The sequence below is a fragment of the Phoxinus phoxinus genome, assembly GCF_949152265.1.
Source record: "Phoxinus phoxinus genome assembly, chromosome: 6".
Classification (NCBI taxonomy): Eukaryota; Metazoa; Chordata; class Actinopteri; order Cypriniformes; family Leuciscidae; genus Phoxinus; species Phoxinus phoxinus.
In genome coordinates, this window is record NC_136881.1 from 23,332,967 (window position 1) to 23,351,187 (window position 18,221).

Genomic DNA, 18,221 nt, shown 5'->3' on the forward strand with positions numbered 1-18,221 from the left:
CTTCCCAGATACAGCACAATGGGGGTAAATGTTTCTTCATCCGTGCATAATTTTCACAGGTTTACCTGTTCACACAACAGCATAATTGAGATTCTGATTATCAAAGCTGACATGTCCTATATGGTCAGATGCAGGCTTTAAAACAAATCTAAAATAAGAAATCACACAACGCAAAATTTATGGAAAAAATTAGAAACCAAGGATCCACAAGTCCCAAGACTGCAATGGGAAGGTTTTGGAACCTGACAAAAAGAACCTGACAAAATACCCCGGAAAAATCATTGCCAAGAATAGTCATGGACAGTCTCTCAACAAGTGGTGGCCAGAATCAGACTGAAATGGTATAGCAGTTATATAGTTAGATATAATGTAGACTGCAAAACAGTATTCAATTGCATAAACAGAAATTTGGTCTTTAGTGTTGGACCAGTCTGTATGTTGTTTTCGTTTTGAAAAGTAGTCTATTTTGAGATGCTGGTTCTAAATATGTCCACGAGGGTGACCGTGAACCAGAGCCAGAAACACCACCCCGTCTTTGGATTCCTCTCCAGATCTTCCTTCAGCCAAACAGAGCGGTGTACAACCATCTGGAACTCTGAGAACTGAAATATCTCTAAATGAGAGAAAGTGGTATCTCACTAACTCTACTACCTAGCATTAACCATATACAGTAACTGGCTGCACTTTTGGAATTATATTGTCACACCTCTTCTACATATCAGAAATAACTGAATGGAACAGTAACAATGTGAGGTCTGTCATTATACAGCAACAGAACCAGTGTCCGTTCTTTCAGAGCAATGAAATGACGAGGTTGACATTTGCCTGCTGTCTCTGGCGTATCTCTGCCAGCAGATGAAAAGAGGAAAAGGTCTCTCATTAACAAAGGATGGGTTAGTGTACCATATCTAGCTCATGCATTATACACTATGGTATAATTGCCCTACAGTTTCATAAGCAGATATTGTTTTTCAATAGAACTGTCACTCCAATTCAGGCTGATGTGACAGTAATTCTAATCTGAATTGATCAATAATAACCATTATTTAAATAGAGTGCACTGTGTGAAAAAGAAGTGTGAAAGTATTACCATGGCCTGTTGTGAGAAATTGTTGTTGGGATATAATGGAATTATATGGAGTTATGTGTAAACGGGAATGGGATCTGATTCCCATGTGAGTCCTATATGCTATAGCCTATGAAACATTTTAATTGTCACAAAAGACAATACAAACTATACACAGTGTCACACGTTTCCAAATTGGTCAAACATTTTAAAGAAATTATGTGTAAAGTTATATCAACAAATTGAATAATTTCAGAAATGCTTAGGCCTATTATAATCATAAACGCTTGGGGGCAGCAAACCTCTGCAATGAGACGACTGGTCAAAAGCTTGTAAATATATTTTCCAGTGGAGAAATGGGCTACTCTAAAAAAGCTATTTGTAATAATTAATACGAATTATTTGTATATGCAGTCTCTGTGGTTTATAGTGAGTCTATTACGTAGACGAATTATAAATAACTTTTAGAAAAAAAATCATTTAAATTGTCATTATTGATATTTTGTAGGGTCTGAACATAATGAAACTTTTAATGTCCATGTTGTTTTGTTTCACTATAAAAAATATGGTAAAACCATTTTACTATTTTTTAACAGTCTGTGTAAAACTGAAGTGAAATTGGGGCTGAAGTGAAGTGAAAAGAAAAGTAAAAATAAATAAATACTTAAACTAAACACAAAACAAAACATAAAAATGCAAACAAAATAATAATATAACAATAATTATAGACACTGATATTGTACGATTTAAATTAAAAGGAACATTTGTATATTACAAATATTTCTAAACAGGAAGTGGAATGGTTACGTATGCAGTTAAGTCCCACCTCTTCCGACACTATCAAGGATGTTGACTGTTGCTGCAGAGCATTATGACTTCAACTGATAAATATAACATAAATTATATTAGACCCGACAGCCGATCTAAGACTGTATAATGGCTGAATCTCCAGACAATCGCAGTCTTGTTTCTGCGTCCTCACAGCTCAATTTAATGGAAATAGAGGCGGTAAGACTGAGCTGCTTCAGTGTTTGTCTGTGGTTTTGTTTAATTTTGTTAATTATTTTAACGAGCTTCGCGTTGTCCTTAATGACACTTTACTCATGCAGTGTTTGATATTACTGCGTTTAATGTGTTTTTGTTTTTCTTAGTCAATTAGTTCGTGATTTGTGTCATATGTTTTTGTAAATGTTAATGTTGTTTTCAAATGTTAAGCTGCTATCATGTACAGTATGTGTGGTAAGAAACCTAAAGTATGCACAGTCATTGCAGGCATCTTGCTACTTTGATTCATGTATGTATTACAATTAAGTATTAATATTAAGCATTATTTACCTCTTAGATTGATGATAAAGAGTTTGACATCCCTCAAGTGGACACTCCTCCGACCCTGGAGAGCATTCTGAATGAGGTCAGGTTATATATCTTTATAGTCACCCTACATCAGCACCCTTTTAGATTTACAGATATGCCAGTCACATTGTGGTCACACCTCACCTACTCACTCTTTAACATGAGCATTTTACATATTTACATTTTCAGCAGCCATTACTCCAGCCTTCAGTGTCACATTAGCCTACAGAAATCATTCTAATATGTTGATTTGATGCGAGACATATTTTTACTATAAATGTTGAAAACGGTCTGTTGTGCTGCTTAATATTATTGTGGAAACTGTGATACTTTAAACAAACAGCATTTATTTGAAATATAAATATTTTTTAACACTGTAAATGTCTAGCCTATATTGTCTTATTCAATCAATTTAAAGCATCTGTCCTGTCCCCTAAACTTTTAATGATAATCTATTAAACTAACTGCAAGAATAAGCCTTTAGGCCATGATCATCATCTATATTCAGCTATATTGATTCAAACTTTTCACTGGTAAAGTATATATGCTTTTTTTCTCATTATATCTTTAGTTCACAATTCAAACCAAAACCATTTGGTTTAATAGTAAGATTTATAGTCTTTGTTTTGTAATAGTGTTTTTGTTTTAACATGCTTAATATTTCAATTGTCAATTTTTTTGTTTAGCCTGAAGATGAGGACGAGCCATTTATTCTAGAGGATACGTGTCTTTTGAACACAGAGAACATTGATGCCCACTCCTGTGAGACCTCTTCTCTGGCCAGCTCTGACAGTGGAGACCGCACACACTTAAAGAGGAACGGACACTTTCTTCACCCGGCTTACACATTGACAGCACATGCTCTATATTGATGTTGTGATGCATGTTTGTGACTGAATATAGTATTTTTCCTTTTAGTAATTAGTCTGTGTATGTTCATCTCAGGAGGAGGAAAGCAGTGGAAACTAACGCTACAGTACATGGATCTGTTCTTAGACGCAGTGTGCTGAAAGGCATCTCAGCCCAGATAGTATCTGCTGCGGTAAGAGTAATAATACTTCATCTACTGCTTATACACTGATGAGCAAAACATTATGACAGGTGAAGCGAAAACCATTGATCATCTTGATCACAAAGACAATTAAGGGTCTGGGTAGATTAGACAGTAATGAAACAATCAGTTCTCCTAATCAACATGTTGGATGCAGGAGAAATGGGCAGGAATAAAGATCTGAGCAACTTTGACAAGGGCCAAAATGTTATGGCTCAGAGAATCTTTGAAACGAGAAGGCTTGTGGGATGCTCCTGGTCAGCAGTGCGCCGGTTACCTATGGAAGTGATGGTACCAGGATGCACTGCATGTGGAAGATGACAAGCCGGTGGAGGGAATGTGATGCGTCTAGGCAATGTTCTGCTGGGAAACCCTGGGTCCGGCCATTTATGTGGACATGCATTTGACATGTGCCACCTACCTTAACATTTTGCAGACCAGATACAATCCTTGATGACAATGAAAGTGGCCTATTTCAGCAGTATCATGCACCCTGCCACACTGCACACATTGTTCAGGAAAGGTTTGAGGAACATGATGAAGAGTTCAAGGTGTTGCCCTGGCCTCCAAATTTCCCAGATATCAATCCAATTGAGCATCTGTGGGATGTGCTGGACCAACAAGATTGATCCACGGTGGCACCAAATACTAAGGCCACCTCGCAACCAGGTTCGCAACCTACAGGACTCGAAGGATGTGCTGCCAGATACCACAGGACACCTTCAGAGGTCTTGTAGAGTCCATGCCTTAGCAGGTCGGCGCAGTTTTGGCAGCACACAGAGGAACAACAGCATATTACGCTGGTGGTCATGATGTTTTGGCTCATTGGTGTATGCTATACTATACTATACTATACTAAATATGCTGTGTGTAAATACAGTATGTTGTATGTATGATAACAAATATATTTAATAAATTCATATAGTATTAAAAACTATACTATACAGCAGTACAATATATATATATATATATTTTTTATTTAGTTCCATTGCATTCCAAATTCAGGCATTGTCAATTAAGTTCTGAATAGTGCACAATTCTTTTTCTTCTTCTTTTTTTTCTTATAATTTGGAGCTGTAATCCAGAGGCTCTTTCAAAATACATTTTCTCTATGGCTGTGAAATTGTTTCTCTCTTAACTCTAATTCTGTGCGTTTACTCTTTCCAACTCTCTTCAGGATAAAGTTGATGCTGGCTTGCCAACTGCAATAGTGAGTATTTGACTGACTTGTGTTTTCTAATTATTTTTTCATTTTTTTTCTTTATGTCTGAAATGCTTTTGTGTTTGCAGACTGTTTCAAATGTGATTGCTGTAGGGACGTCACATGGTCTGGCCTTAGTGTTTGGTAAGCACATCATTCAATTCTGTCCTGTTGTGTTAAAGTTGATAAAGGGCACTACAGTGGATTTTTTTTAAAGTCCCCCTGTAGTCAATCATTTTATCCCTTAAAGCTCATCTTTGATCACCAAAATTACATATTTAAATGTTTTTTCCTGTGAAAAAAAAAAAAAAAATCCTCCATGCCTTAAAATAGCTTGAATGCAACTCTACACCCTTGCTTCATTAAGTATATGCGGAATCATGAATATGCAAATTAGCCCGACCTCCACTCTCTCACGCCAGCTCACAGATTAACTCGGCCAACTTACTGAGGTAAACGCTGCAGAATGGTCTTTACAATGTTAAATGCTATTTACAATGTTAGACACATAGCGGTAATTACCGGTAATATGATTAGCCTTTTGATCGACTACGTTATCAAACAGCTAATATTTGTGTTGCTAATGTTACACAAACCATGTTCCCATTCGCCATCTCAGTCTTTCTTCTAACAATCATCAGAAACGGTTTGAACAACTCAGAACGTCAGTGGAGAAAGGCATATAGTTCATTATAACATCGGAATACACATCATTCACCTGCTATATTGCTAATTCTATCCGATTTTTCATCCCAACAAAAAATATACCGGGATAACCTGGCATCTCTCGAGACTTCCCTGCTAGTTTGCTGAATGATATGTTAAAGCCCGCCGGCACGTTGACGTGATTGGTTACAAGGTAGTTAGTGACGTAAGACACACTGCCGATTTCAAACACAGTCTTTTTTTTCACTGCAGTTTTAAGGAGAAAATACTCTGCAATGGTGTTGACTTATAATTTGCACATGGTTTGTCTTAAAGCACATTAAACATACCACATAGACATACAGACAACGTGATTTTCACCACAGGGGGACTTTTTGCAAAGATGTTATATTTTTAATCATCTTTTAATCTTTTGCACTTTATCACAATGCTTTATCATTGGGCTTATCACTCATTCTTAACATAAAAATGCAGTTATCGAACTCTTTAAATGTACTACTATAATAGTATGTGTTTTGAGTGTTTTAAACTACTATCTCACTGCCTTGGCTTGTCTGGGGTGGATTTTTCAGGAAAAGGTAATGTATTAATATAGTATAATTTAATAGCAATACAGTAATGCCCGTTTCACACCGGATGCTTAAGCAGAGAAGAAGCGGCACAAAAAGCTGCATGTGTCTGTTGTGCTTTCCTTTCATAATGGGCTTTTCTAGTGCACCACTGAGATTATTGTGTTGGGAAGTTTGCTGATGGCCCCTAGTGGACCCAGGACCCTTGGTTGAGAACCACTGCAGTAGACATGCGCTGATCCGCCACTACATTAAAACCACCTGCCTAATATCGCATACATCCACAGGCCCTTATGCTGCCAAAACAGCTCTGATATATCAAGACTCAATAAGACCTCTGAAGGTTTCCTGTGGTATCTGGCCCCAAGACAGAAGTAGCAGATGCATTAAGTCCTGCAAGTTGCGAGGTGGATCCTCCATGGATCGGATTGCTCCATGGTCCAGTTCTGACTCTCATGTGCTAATCGTAGACACTTTGATGGTGGACGGGTCATCTTGGACACTGAGTGGTCTACGGCTAGTCTACACAGCTTCATACGCAGCAAACTGTAAAGCACTGTGTGTTCTGACACCTTTCTATCATGAGCAGCATTAAGTCTTTCAGCAATTTGAGCTACAGTAGCTCTCCTGTGTGATTGGACCAGACGGGCTCGCCTCTACTTACCGGTATATAGATCATTGGTGTGCAAGCTTTTAGTGTGAGTCGAAACCTGCGGGAATTAGTAGGCAAGGCAAGGCAAGTTTATTTATATAGCACATTTCATACACAGTGGTAATTCAAAGTGCTTTACATAGAAGAAATTGAAATGATTACATAAATAATAAAAGAAATAAGAATAATTAAAACAGTTTAGAAAATAAAATACAGTGCAAACAGTCTGACGAACAGTGGCACAGTGCTCATTCAGTAAATGCAAAGCTAAGCAGTGGTAATTCAAAGTGCTTTACATAGAAGAAATTAAAATAATCAAAAGAAATAAAAATAATTAAAACCGAGATGGAAGTGATTGAGCAGGTTTGCGGTGCCACTGGACCTACAATCCAGGGACGTCCTCTGCTGGGGTGGTGTCTTACACCAGTATTGCCCAATGGGGCCCCCGCAGAGCACGTTTCACTTTTGCTGTTTTAAACAAACAGCGAACCTCTATAGTCTCCGTAGTATAGATAATCTTCACTCGCCTCGTCGGAGTGAAGCTCTCCCGTTCCCCTTCAAAATCTCTTCCAATCAGACAGCCCTAAAAATTAATAAAATCTTCCTGAATCACAGTTAATAAAATAAAATAATAAAATACAGTGCAAACCGTCGGACATATTTTACATCAACCGGTATCTTTCTTTTAAAAGGATCTTCTTACGACTTGTACGACATGTATCAACTTTGTAAGATCAACTTAGTAAAATTATGCTCAATACAAGCCCTTATTAATCGGAGCGAATGAGACGAGTGAGTGAGAGGTGGCAGGTGTGTGTCTCTTCGCCGTCTGAGAAAAGAGAGCGAGAACACGCAGCTAATGTTATTGTCTGTGCCGCTGGCAACAAAACTGACCGGATCGCAAACGGAAAGACATGAGACTGACCGGCCGGTTACCGTTCCGGGCCGATAATGAAAAATTGGCTGATTCCGATCACTGGCCAATCGCTGCATCTCTAAACAAAACAAAAGTAAAGCGACAGCCCCTCATGGATGACTGCTGCTTAAATTAAGAACAAAACACCAACATAAAGTCCAGGCCTGGTCCTCTCTCATCTTGCACTGTCGTCACTCCTCCTTTTATCCTTCTGGAGCTGTTTTCACGGCTCTCCACGCTGTCCGGCTTGCCACAATAATCAGTGTTATTCACTTCACCTGTCAGTGGTCTTAATGTTGTGGCTGATCTTTATATATGCTTTTATAGTGAAGTTGCTAATTGGCCAGGAACAGTGCACTGTCACTTTAATTCAACATGAAAAGCACAGCAAAAATGATTGTGCACTTCGTGCAGTGTGAATGCTCTAACCTGTTAACATGGGCACCAAAAAAATACATGCTGCTTGCATGTCTAGTGTGAAATGACATAAGAGCATGTTAAACCAGCTCAAGCATCTTTTTTGTAGTAGAATAATATGGGTTGAGATGTTTGCCATGGCTGTTTGCACGCTTTTTGTCTGTTTGCGTTTTGCTTGCGGCTGCGTTTGCAAGTATTATTACAAAATTACTATTTGCGTAAATTCTTTGCTTGGACTTTCCTTTTCCTAATTTGTAAATTATGATTTCAGATCAGAACCAGGCCCTGCGTCTCTGCCTGGGCACCACAGCGACAGGAGCGGAGTACGGTGCGGTGTCAGCTCTCAGTATTAATCACGACTGCACACGACTACTGTGTGGTTTTGCCAAAGGACAGGTGAGCGGCAACAAACCCTTAAACTGACAAACATTCTCGATTGCGAATAACTTTCATAATGATCTGGTCAGATACAATGCTTATGTACATATTTAATGGGAAGTGTCCATTTATTTCTAATGCAGATCACCATGTGGGATCTGGCCAATGGGAAGCTGCTCCGCGCTATCACTGACGCCCATCCACCCGGCACTGCCATACTACATGTGAAGGTTCTGCACAGCACTTTTGTATGTACTTCACACACTTTGTTGTTCATTGACATTGAATAAAGCACTTTTCACTCCCTCTTTCTGCAGTTCACTGACCACCCGGCGCTAGCTGTATGTAATGACAGTGGCGGATCAGTGTTTGAGCTGTCATTCAGGTGAGATGTGCTTTATAAAACTCAAGATATGATTGAATTGAAGTACATCGATTCAGTTTATATTACATGTAATAACTTGAATCTAATTTGATAAACAAAAGTGACATTGTAACATTGTAGTACAGATAACTGTAAGGCAGGGGGCAGTAGAGCTTCATCCACTGTCTGTCTGACAATGACCCATAGGCTGATACTGTAAACTAAAACTAAAAACCTAAAACAACATTTTCATCACTTGACTTCATGGTGTTCCATGGCACATCTAATGTTTTGGAAATACTTTTGTACCCTTCTCCTGATCCACAGAGAGTTCCCAACTCATCCTTCGTAAGCTCTTTGCAAGCCAGGCTTTCGCAATAAAATACTAAAAGAATGTCCTACATGCCCTACTAAGAAAATACTACGGGTGTTTTCACACCAGGAAAGTCCGCTAGTTCATTCTCAAGCAGGGAAAAGCAGGAAGTTCAAAAACAGGCAATTTATGGAGATCTTTCGTTGTGCAATTTTTATTATTTTACTGATTTGGTGTTATCCGCTACTAACGCAATATGAAGAAACTTATGAGCATCATATGATACAAAGTTAATAATTAGGATTTTGCGAAGACTAAGATGTGCTGCAAGAAAGCATGCTCTTCACTGAAAAAGTTCTAATATTATTAAAAACAAGTGAACAGTCAGTAATAAAATAAGAACAAATATACAAATTACAAGCAGAGATGAATACAATCATTAACGATCAAAGTTACAAAGTCAAATTCCATTTACAGAAATTAATAATTAAGCCTAAATGTAAAATAACACTATTTGTTCACTGTAGAAATTTGTTAAAGCTGTATTTAGTTAGTTGTTTTATTAACATTAATGACACAGACAACAGTAGGAATATTGGTTTTCTGCTCAGACAGAAAAAAAAAAAGACAAACATCTGTTTTTTTTTCAACTAGGCCTATGACATAACTGAGAGAATATTGCAGAGAATTGAAGACGAGTCCGTCTTTAGGAAACGCAAAATAGGAATCAATTCTTCTGTGTTCGAGTGCTATAACGCCTCTCTCTCTCTCTCTCTCTCTCTCGCTCTCGCTCTCGCTCTCGCTCTCGCTCTCGCTCTCGCTCTCTCTCTCTCTCTCTCTCTCTCTCTCTCTCTCTCTCTCTCTCTCTCTCTCTCTCTCTCTCGCGCTCTCGCTCTCGCTCTCGCTCTCTCTCTCTCTCTCTCTCTCTCTCTGCGTGCGTGTGCTTAGGGTGTGTGCGGCTGTGGTCACAGATAACGCGCAAGTCCCGATTTTCACCTCTTCTTCTGCGTTTAAAATTGTTTGAATGTTTATCCGCGATCCGTTGCAATTGATTTGGGCATTTGATCGCCCAAAATTTGATTGTTACATGAAGTTTGTTGTTTCAATATTACATTAAAAATAGAAAAATATCATCTTATATTTAGTATTAGGTTAAAATTTGCATCATATTTCTAATTACTTTTCTTTTCATTGCTTTTCCTGCCAATGGTTTAGAATAGAGCTCTATCACACGCCTCGACTTAATCATTCAAAGTCCAATAGATGCCAACAGAAATCTAATTATATGAATCTGTATCAATTGATGAATGCTGTTATCTCTGTAGTCTTTCATGCCTTATTGGAGAAGGAAATTTTCCTTCATTCTCCACTGAATGCCTTTGTTTAGTGAAAAAAAAAACATATTTATAACCTGTCAAGGCATCTTATCATTCACTGCTGTAATGCTGGCACTCTATTATCAGTGGTTCATAATCTCTCTCTCTCTCTCTTTCTCTAGGAGGGTAATGGGAATGAGGACGTGTGAATCCAGGTGTTTATTCAGTGGTTCTAAAGGTGAGGTTTGCTGTGTTGAGCCTCTACATACTGGACCTGAACTGAAAGATCATCCCATTACCCAGTACTCCCTTCTGGCCATGGCATCACTCACTAAGGTATGCTCATACAGTACAGTCTACAACTGTCTACTCACTAGGTTTATCACAATACCTTCATTTGTGTCTCTCAGTACTATATCAGCAAAATTTATAACAATGTTAAAGGGATAGTTCACTTTGAAATACAATTTTGGTATGTTTTAGCTTACCTCAAGGGCATCCAAGATGTAGGTGTCTTTTTTTCCGCAGTAGTTTCAATTTTGATATTTTTAGGTCAAACCGTTCTTGTCTGACAGTCATATCATGCAGGTCTATGGTCATTGTCTCAAAGAGCATACACAGAGTCCAAATTAAAACAATTCCCCATCGTCCAAATTAAACAATTCCCCATCGTCCAAATTAAACAATTCCCCATCGTCCAAATTAAACAATTCCCCATCGTAAGTACACATTGATGGCCTAAGACACGAAACGAGCGGTTTGTGTGAGAAAACGAACGGTATTTATATTGTTTTTACCTCTTGTAACACAGCCACGTCCAAATGATCTGAGGGCGCGGGCGCTTCCTTCTGTGTGACGTGTACGCAGACTGGTGCATAGATATATATGCATATATATACTGACCATAGTATTGTATCTTTCATTTAAATGTGGTATAATATTATAATACAATGGCAGCTGTGGTTTCTACAAAACAAATGACTGTATTTGGCAGAGCTGCACGATTCCAGATAAAATGAGAATCCCAATTTTTTATTTTTTATTAGAGATCACAATACTCCCAAGATTGTGAATAAACAACTAAACAATAAAATTTCATTTACTAGAGGTTCTGACTATACGTTAATTGCTGCAATCTATTTAAATATATTTCATTAATGTGAATTAATTAAAACAATCGCTTTGAATTAATGATTCAACGACTCACTCAAAGACTTCACTTGTTTCAATACTAGATTAATCTGCATTTTTGAATGAATCTCTTGAAGAAATGATTCAGTGACATACATTTGTCACTTGTCACCATCTGGTGTAACAATGAAATCGATATAATCTTTATTTGAAGCACCAAGTTACTTTTTAAAAAGGTTTTTTTTTCCTTTCTAAATATCGATTCAAAACTATTGCGAAATGACGGCTTTTCCATTAACTGATATTATGCGACTATAACGCGATTTTTTCCTATCGCGAAAGTCATTAAAAAAAATCATGGCAACGAACGTTGGTAGTTTTATATATCTCACCCACTGCAGTGATGTTTTGTGAAATATTTATTTTTCAAATTGCCTGAAAAAGCACCTCATGTGAGCGTAAAAACTTTTTTTGTGATAAATGGGATTTTTTGCGAAAATGACATGTCCATTGAGCGTATTTTCAATTCGCAATTTGAAGGGTAATGGAAACGCGGCTAATTTGAATTATTTTAACACCGAAATGATGGTACTGTGTGACTGAAAAGACTGTGAAGCTGTTTTATACATGACTACTGCTCTCTCTGGGTCGTGATCATACTTGTCAAAGGTTTAATAAACATAGCCGAATCGTTGTCATTCAGGAGTAAGATGGTGTGTGTGTGTGTGTGTGTGTTTGAATCAAGATTACGATCTTTTATCGATTAATTGAGCAGCTCTAGTATTTGGTATAAAAATGAGTAGACCAAACAGTCTACTTTAGGTATTTCAGTTTAGAGCCTTGGTTCATTTACATCGAGAATAAACATGGTTTGAATGAAATCTTTTTCATTCATTATTTTTATGTATTAAATAATGAATGAAAATAAGGAATATATTTGAATAAATATAGATTACTCCCATAACATACAATACTGCTCAATAGTTCGGGGTCAGAAATGAAGATATTAATACTTCAGAATAATAATAATTAATAATTCAGAAAGGATGCATTACATTGATCAAAAGTGAGAATAAAGACATTTATAATGTTACAAAATATTTCTATTTAAAATAAATGCTGTTCTTTTGAACCTTCCATTCATCCAAATAAACTAAAGAAAATGTATCACTGTTTCTACAAAAAATATTAAGCGGCAGCTGTTCTATACATTGATAATGAGAAATGTTTCTTGAGTACCAAATCAACATATTAGAATTATTTCGGGACATGTTTGTTTTATGCAAAAAAAACCAAAAAAAAACTCTTTACTCCAGTCTTCAATTTTACCAAACGTATGAATAGAAGTGTATATCATACATGTATATGTCACTGTATCACTGCATTAAATTGGGTGAAATTTGAGTTGTAAAAGGGATTATATTTTTCTTTTATTTGGGTGAAATCTATAATATCTTGTGCTGAGTTGTAGGCTTTTTTGCTTTAAAATAAGTGATGTTTTATTTAACATGGAAGTAATTTATCAGTATTGTCAGATGAATTACTTCTTTGTTTGAGGCACCAGTCAGCCACTAACATCCGAACACAATCAGATCCTCTCTGTGTCACTGCAGTTTTATTCAGCCTCTGAACTCTGTCAAACTTTATTTTGACAGATTCTGCTGATAGGACTGAAGCCTTCACTCAAAGTGTGGATGACTTTTCCCTACGGCAAGGTGCAGTACACACTTTCATTCTCAGAGTGTGTTCATGCCTGTTTCTGTTTTTCCAGCAGCTATTGACACGGCATCTAAATCATAAACTTATACCCTCTGTTAGTATTTGTTTTCACAGCACGTACATTTGATCAACTGATCTCTAGCGTTTTTCCTCTTCTCAACAACTGCAAATATAATTTACAGGTTGATGCATTTATATATCTTGCAGTACCTAACTTTACACATCTCAGTGTAATCATGCAAATTTTAAGGTTAGTTCCCACCCCATCCAGACAAACGCCAACAAACGCATCTGTTGGGTTTTGTCGGATCAGTATGTGAACCCTGTCGGCGTATGTTGGCGTTGGTCGTGGTTTGTTTTCACCTGACTGAACATGAATCAGCTTTTGTTGGTGTCTGTTGGGGCAGTGTGAACATGACAGTTATTTTTCATAAAATTATAAATCGAACGGCAGACTTGTTTGTCTGTGTGGTGTGAATTGGCCTTTAAAGAGTTAGTTCACCCAAAAATGAAAATTCTGTCATTTATTCAGTCATTTCATTCCAAACTAAACCATTAAACTTTTGTTCAACTGTAAAATTCCAATTGTATTTGACAGCCAGTGATCAGCATGCTTATGAAAAAGATCAGATTTGTTGAATTTGAATTTAGAGCGACATGAGAGTGAGTGTTCGATTTCAAAGTTGGCATGAAATAATAAAGCAAATAAATTATAGACAAATCATGTTTATTTTCTTATGTTACTAGTGTTACTGTAAATGATTCACCAATGCACATACATTTGCACATTTTTCCCCAGATAATTAATTTCACTCAGAAATACTTCACAATACGGAAGTAAAGTTGGTCTTAACTTTAATTTCACGCTTTAGAGCAAATAATCTGCAAATTGATTATTCTGACTAAATTTAGACATGTCAGTGCATGATTTCTACCACATCATTTTAGATAATCACTTTTTTTATGTGCAATAACTGTAGAACTTTTTATTGGAAGTTGCATTTAAATTCCACATTGGTCCTTAAGTGACTGTTTAACTGGCTTCATCTGGTCTATCGTCTCCTTTATGCCTGTGTGGAGGATGTTCTCTTCAATTAAATTTAGCTAAATTGGATTCATTTACTACAGAGCACTCTTGCACCAGCTGCCCATTAGCATGCAAATATCACAAAATTTTGCCTTCACATAATTGATTTGGGTTATGATAGAGTTTTGAGGTTCCTGCAAACATTTTCTTTGTATCTTTTTCACAGTGGAAAAGTCATTGTAGTGAGAAGTGATGATTATTTCTGCTGCTAGGAAAAGATGCCAATTAAGTGCAAAGTCTAAAAGCACCGGCAAGTGTGGCAGTATTTACATAGTGCTAACAATGAAGTGGCAGGATAAATGTGTTTTTGGTCTGGACTTTAATCATTGCAGTTCTAACCATCTCATGCATTTTTATATTTTTGTATGCAGACGGATCCTACTAGCGTTCCCTTGTTGGCGTGGCAGTTTGTGGCAGCACAGAAAGCAATCAACCCTGTTCTGGCCTTCTGTAGAGGAGACACCATCCACTTCCTGCTGGTCTGTTTGAGCAACACTCTTTTAAACGTGATAAATGGAATCTTGACTTAAAGTTGAACTGTGTCATTTTTTATTCTGTTTGAACATCTCAAGTGGTTGGAAATACTAATGGTTTGGGGAGGGACAACTGTACCTGTTTGTCCAAAACTTGGACATATATGATTTTTGGGAGAAAACTACACAATGATGAGCCAAAACATCATGACCACCTGCGTAATATGCTGTTGTTCCTCTGTGTGCTGCCCAAACTGCACCGACCTGCTGAGGCATGGACTCTACAAGACCTCTGAAGGTGTCCTGTGGTATCTGGCATCAAGACGTTAGCAGCACATCCTTCGAGTCCTATAGGTTGCGAGGTGGAGCCCCCGTGGATCAAACTTGTTGGTCCAGCTGGGAAATCAACAATTTCTCCGGCATCCAACACATTGATTAGGAGAACTGATTGTTTCTTAACCATCTAAACTACCCAGACCCTAATATGTGGCTTTGTGTGGAGATGATCAATGGTATTCGCTTTACCTGTGACTGGTCATAATGTTTTGGCTCATCAGTGTGTATATATATATATACGGAGAAATATTTGCTGATTGGCACACAAAGATTTTTAGGACCAAATTACCTGAGCCTTAAATTAGGGGTGCACGATTAATCAAAACACAATTAATAAAAAAAATCTGATTGTCAAACTGCAAAGGCTGTGATTTAATTAAATAAATATATGCGCTGTGTGTTTCAGTGTGGAGACAGGCACTATGTTCTTTTACATGTGAGAAGCTTATGATCGGGTGTGTCTCGGAGTAGGGTGTGCTCAGACATTTTTGGCCAAATTGTGCAATCCTGAAAACAAGCATAGCAAACCTGTAGCCTATTTGTTTAATTTATTTTTTATTTAATTTTAAATAGCAATCACATTTTTGTCAGAATTGTGCAGCCCTACTGCCACAGAAAATCTGGGCACTAGTTAAACATCTGCTAAAATGTATTAAAATCAGTAATGCATATGTTGCTTGCAAAAACGTTCGAGTTTTAGCACTGTCTAACAATAGCCATTTAATAAAAAAAACATAATAGCAAAATACAACGGATTAATAAATAAATGCTATTGAATATAAAATAAGTCGAAACAACTAACTAACTAACAAAAAAGCCCAATTATGTATACTTGGGTGTGTCAATGGCGAACAATGCTTTTTGGAACCAGATGGTGTAGCTACAGCATGGACTAACTGGACCATGCTAACCAATCAAACCTTGACCCCTTGGTCCGAACCGTGGCAAACGAGTGGTATGCTTCACCTTTAACCCTCCGGGGTCATACAATAATCAACCCAATCTATTGTTTTGGTGCACAGGTTAAAAAAGATGAGTCTGGCACCATCCATGTCATCAAACAGAGACAGCTCCAACTCAACTGTGACCTAATCAATCTGAGTGTGAGTCAGACCCTCATTTACATTCATTTTTGTTTGATTACTTTTATGGCAATGTGCAGTTTCATGTTTCCTCTTGTCCATTGGCAGTGGATAAACTCCCGAACGCTTGTGTTAATGGACAGCACAGAGAAGCTGCGAGTGGTGGACCGGCCCAGTCAGGAGGAGCTGGAAACAGTGGACATGGCTGAGCTACAGCTGGTTTACAACAGCAGCCATTTTAAATCCCTTGCTACCGGTGGAAATGTCAGCCAAGCACTGGTAAGGACCAGGATGATGACATGCCAAAGTTTTCACCATTTGGTCTGGTGCATGTTGTAGCATATAATGTGCAACAGCAAATGGTCCCTTTTTTCACAAGCTTTATTTTATTTGAAGCATAAAAATATTTAAGAATAGGAGAAAAAGTCTTCGTTTACTAAACCTAAAGAAACAACAAACTATGTGAATGATGTCATTGGATCAAAAACTGCATTAAAAACCATTATAATTTTTTTTTGTCAATTGAAGTAAAGCTAAACGTAAAATAAAACAACCCCTTTGCAATAATTTAACAATACAATTATTAAAACTGAAATGAAAACAAATGAAAGCTAAATATAAAAAAACTAATAAAAAGACAAAATCATATAAAATAAAAATGACAGGAAAAAATAAAAATAAATTTTAATTCAAAATATGACTAAATACTATAATAGTAAATAAATAATACTAAATAGCTCTGATCAAAAACTGTACCATATAAAATTGAAATTTCACAACAAACTTAAATAATTTTATATTTTTTACTTGACTATGTCAGTCACGTTGCTTCATGGAAGTTTCATGTCAGTGCACTCTTTGCTGCATTTCTCATTTCCATGGTAACAACTTTAATTGTTGGATCAAGGAAGATTTCTCTTTAGACCCTCATATATTTATAAGGTGGAAATTAATGGAATTTTTTTATTTCCAGAATCCTACTGCTTTATTCTGGCCTTGAACTATTCATGTAGACATGAAGGTTAATTTGAGCCCAGCAGTATACAATTTACATCCGATACACAATATGCTTTAGGCTGAGACCAGGTTGTGAGAGCAGAGATTCAAGATTCATGGTTCATTAGGTTCAGAAACATATTACGAACCCAATTCCTGAGATGTGAAGCTTCTTTCTATAGTTTCTCTACATTTTCTCTATGTTAGGGATATAGTGACAAATGAGTTTTTGTTGTTTGTATATGGTGGTGAAGACATTAAATCAGTATTCCTCTGTACATCTTCAGGCACTAGTTGGAGAGAAGACATGTTACCAGTCTGTTTGCAGCAATGCAGGGCAGATTATGTATCTGGGAACAAAGGTAAAGCCACTCATGCTAACACTGAACACAAGCACATAATAATGGCCTACTGCTTACGTATATCTGCTAAAATTTCAGTTCTGGTATTTTCCCATAGGAAACTGTGGTACTAAACTCTCTCTGTCATTTTGCTAATAACTAGCAATCACAACTAAATATAGAATTATAGAAAAACAAAACATTTTAGCACTGATTTAAAACAAAGCGTTTTAGTATGCATTCCAGAAACTTTAAATGCCTTTACCGTAAAGGTGGATTGTATCTGTATTGTTTTATCCTGTGTTCCTCAAAGTTAAATTTTGTGCTGAAATTTCTCAAAATTTCGATACACTGCGTTGCAACGGATGTTGCGGTGGCTACCGCGGCTAAATGCAGAAGGAGCTATGCATAGAGTCCATTGTCTCCACCAATACAATTTGATATATGGTCAATCAATATTTCTGAAATATTTGGTTAAATTAATTTACAATCCCTCATTGATGCAAATAAAATAAATGCTTGTAGTTTTGATATGTTTATAAGCGGAAATATATTTTCTCAATGTTTAGCTGCAGTGTTCTGTGTCCAAATAACCAAATAAAAAGCTTGTTAATAATGTAAAAAAAAGGAAAAAATAGTACACTATGCTGTGGGCAGCTACATCATTAAACAAATGCATGCACTTAGCTCTGAATCTGTATCTAATTTGCGAGAATAAGGATGCTGAATCTGGCACAGTCACAGCAGTCAGCATGTGACTTTTCTTTCCCTCATAAGAGGCTGTGGGGACAGGA

At 37.0% G+C, this 18,221-nt stretch overlaps 1 protein-coding gene across 1 annotated transcript in view; it reads left to right on the forward strand.

Annotated features, from left to right (window-relative positions):
• Positions 1–1,893: 1,893 nt before the first annotated feature.
• The window catches only part of vps8 (VPS8 subunit of CORVET complex), a 109,336-nt gene continuing 93,008 nt past the window's right edge, over positions 1,894–18,221 (forward strand). The window contains exons 1-15 of the mRNA XM_079616163.1: positions 1,894–2,074; positions 2,409–2,477; positions 3,106–3,234; positions 3,363–3,461; positions 4,648–4,680; positions 4,761–4,815; positions 8,163–8,287; positions 8,413–8,499; positions 8,587–8,654; positions 10,445–10,598; positions 13,049–13,108; positions 14,571–14,678; positions 16,031–16,111; positions 16,199–16,369; positions 17,374–17,448. Of these exons, the coding sequence (XP_079472289.1) occupies positions 2,003–2,074; positions 2,409–2,477; positions 3,106–3,234; positions 3,363–3,461; positions 4,648–4,680; positions 4,761–4,815; positions 8,163–8,287; positions 8,413–8,499; positions 8,587–8,654; positions 10,445–10,598; positions 13,049–13,108; positions 14,571–14,678; positions 16,031–16,111; positions 16,199–16,369; positions 17,374–17,448 (1,386 nt within the window). The 5' untranslated portion in view covers positions 1,894–2,002. The remainder of the gene's footprint in view (positions 2,075–2,408; positions 2,478–3,105; positions 3,235–3,362; positions 3,462–4,647; positions 4,681–4,760; positions 4,816–8,162; positions 8,288–8,412; positions 8,500–8,586; positions 8,655–10,444; positions 10,599–13,048; positions 13,109–14,570; positions 14,679–16,030; positions 16,112–16,198; positions 16,370–17,373; positions 17,449–18,221) is intronic.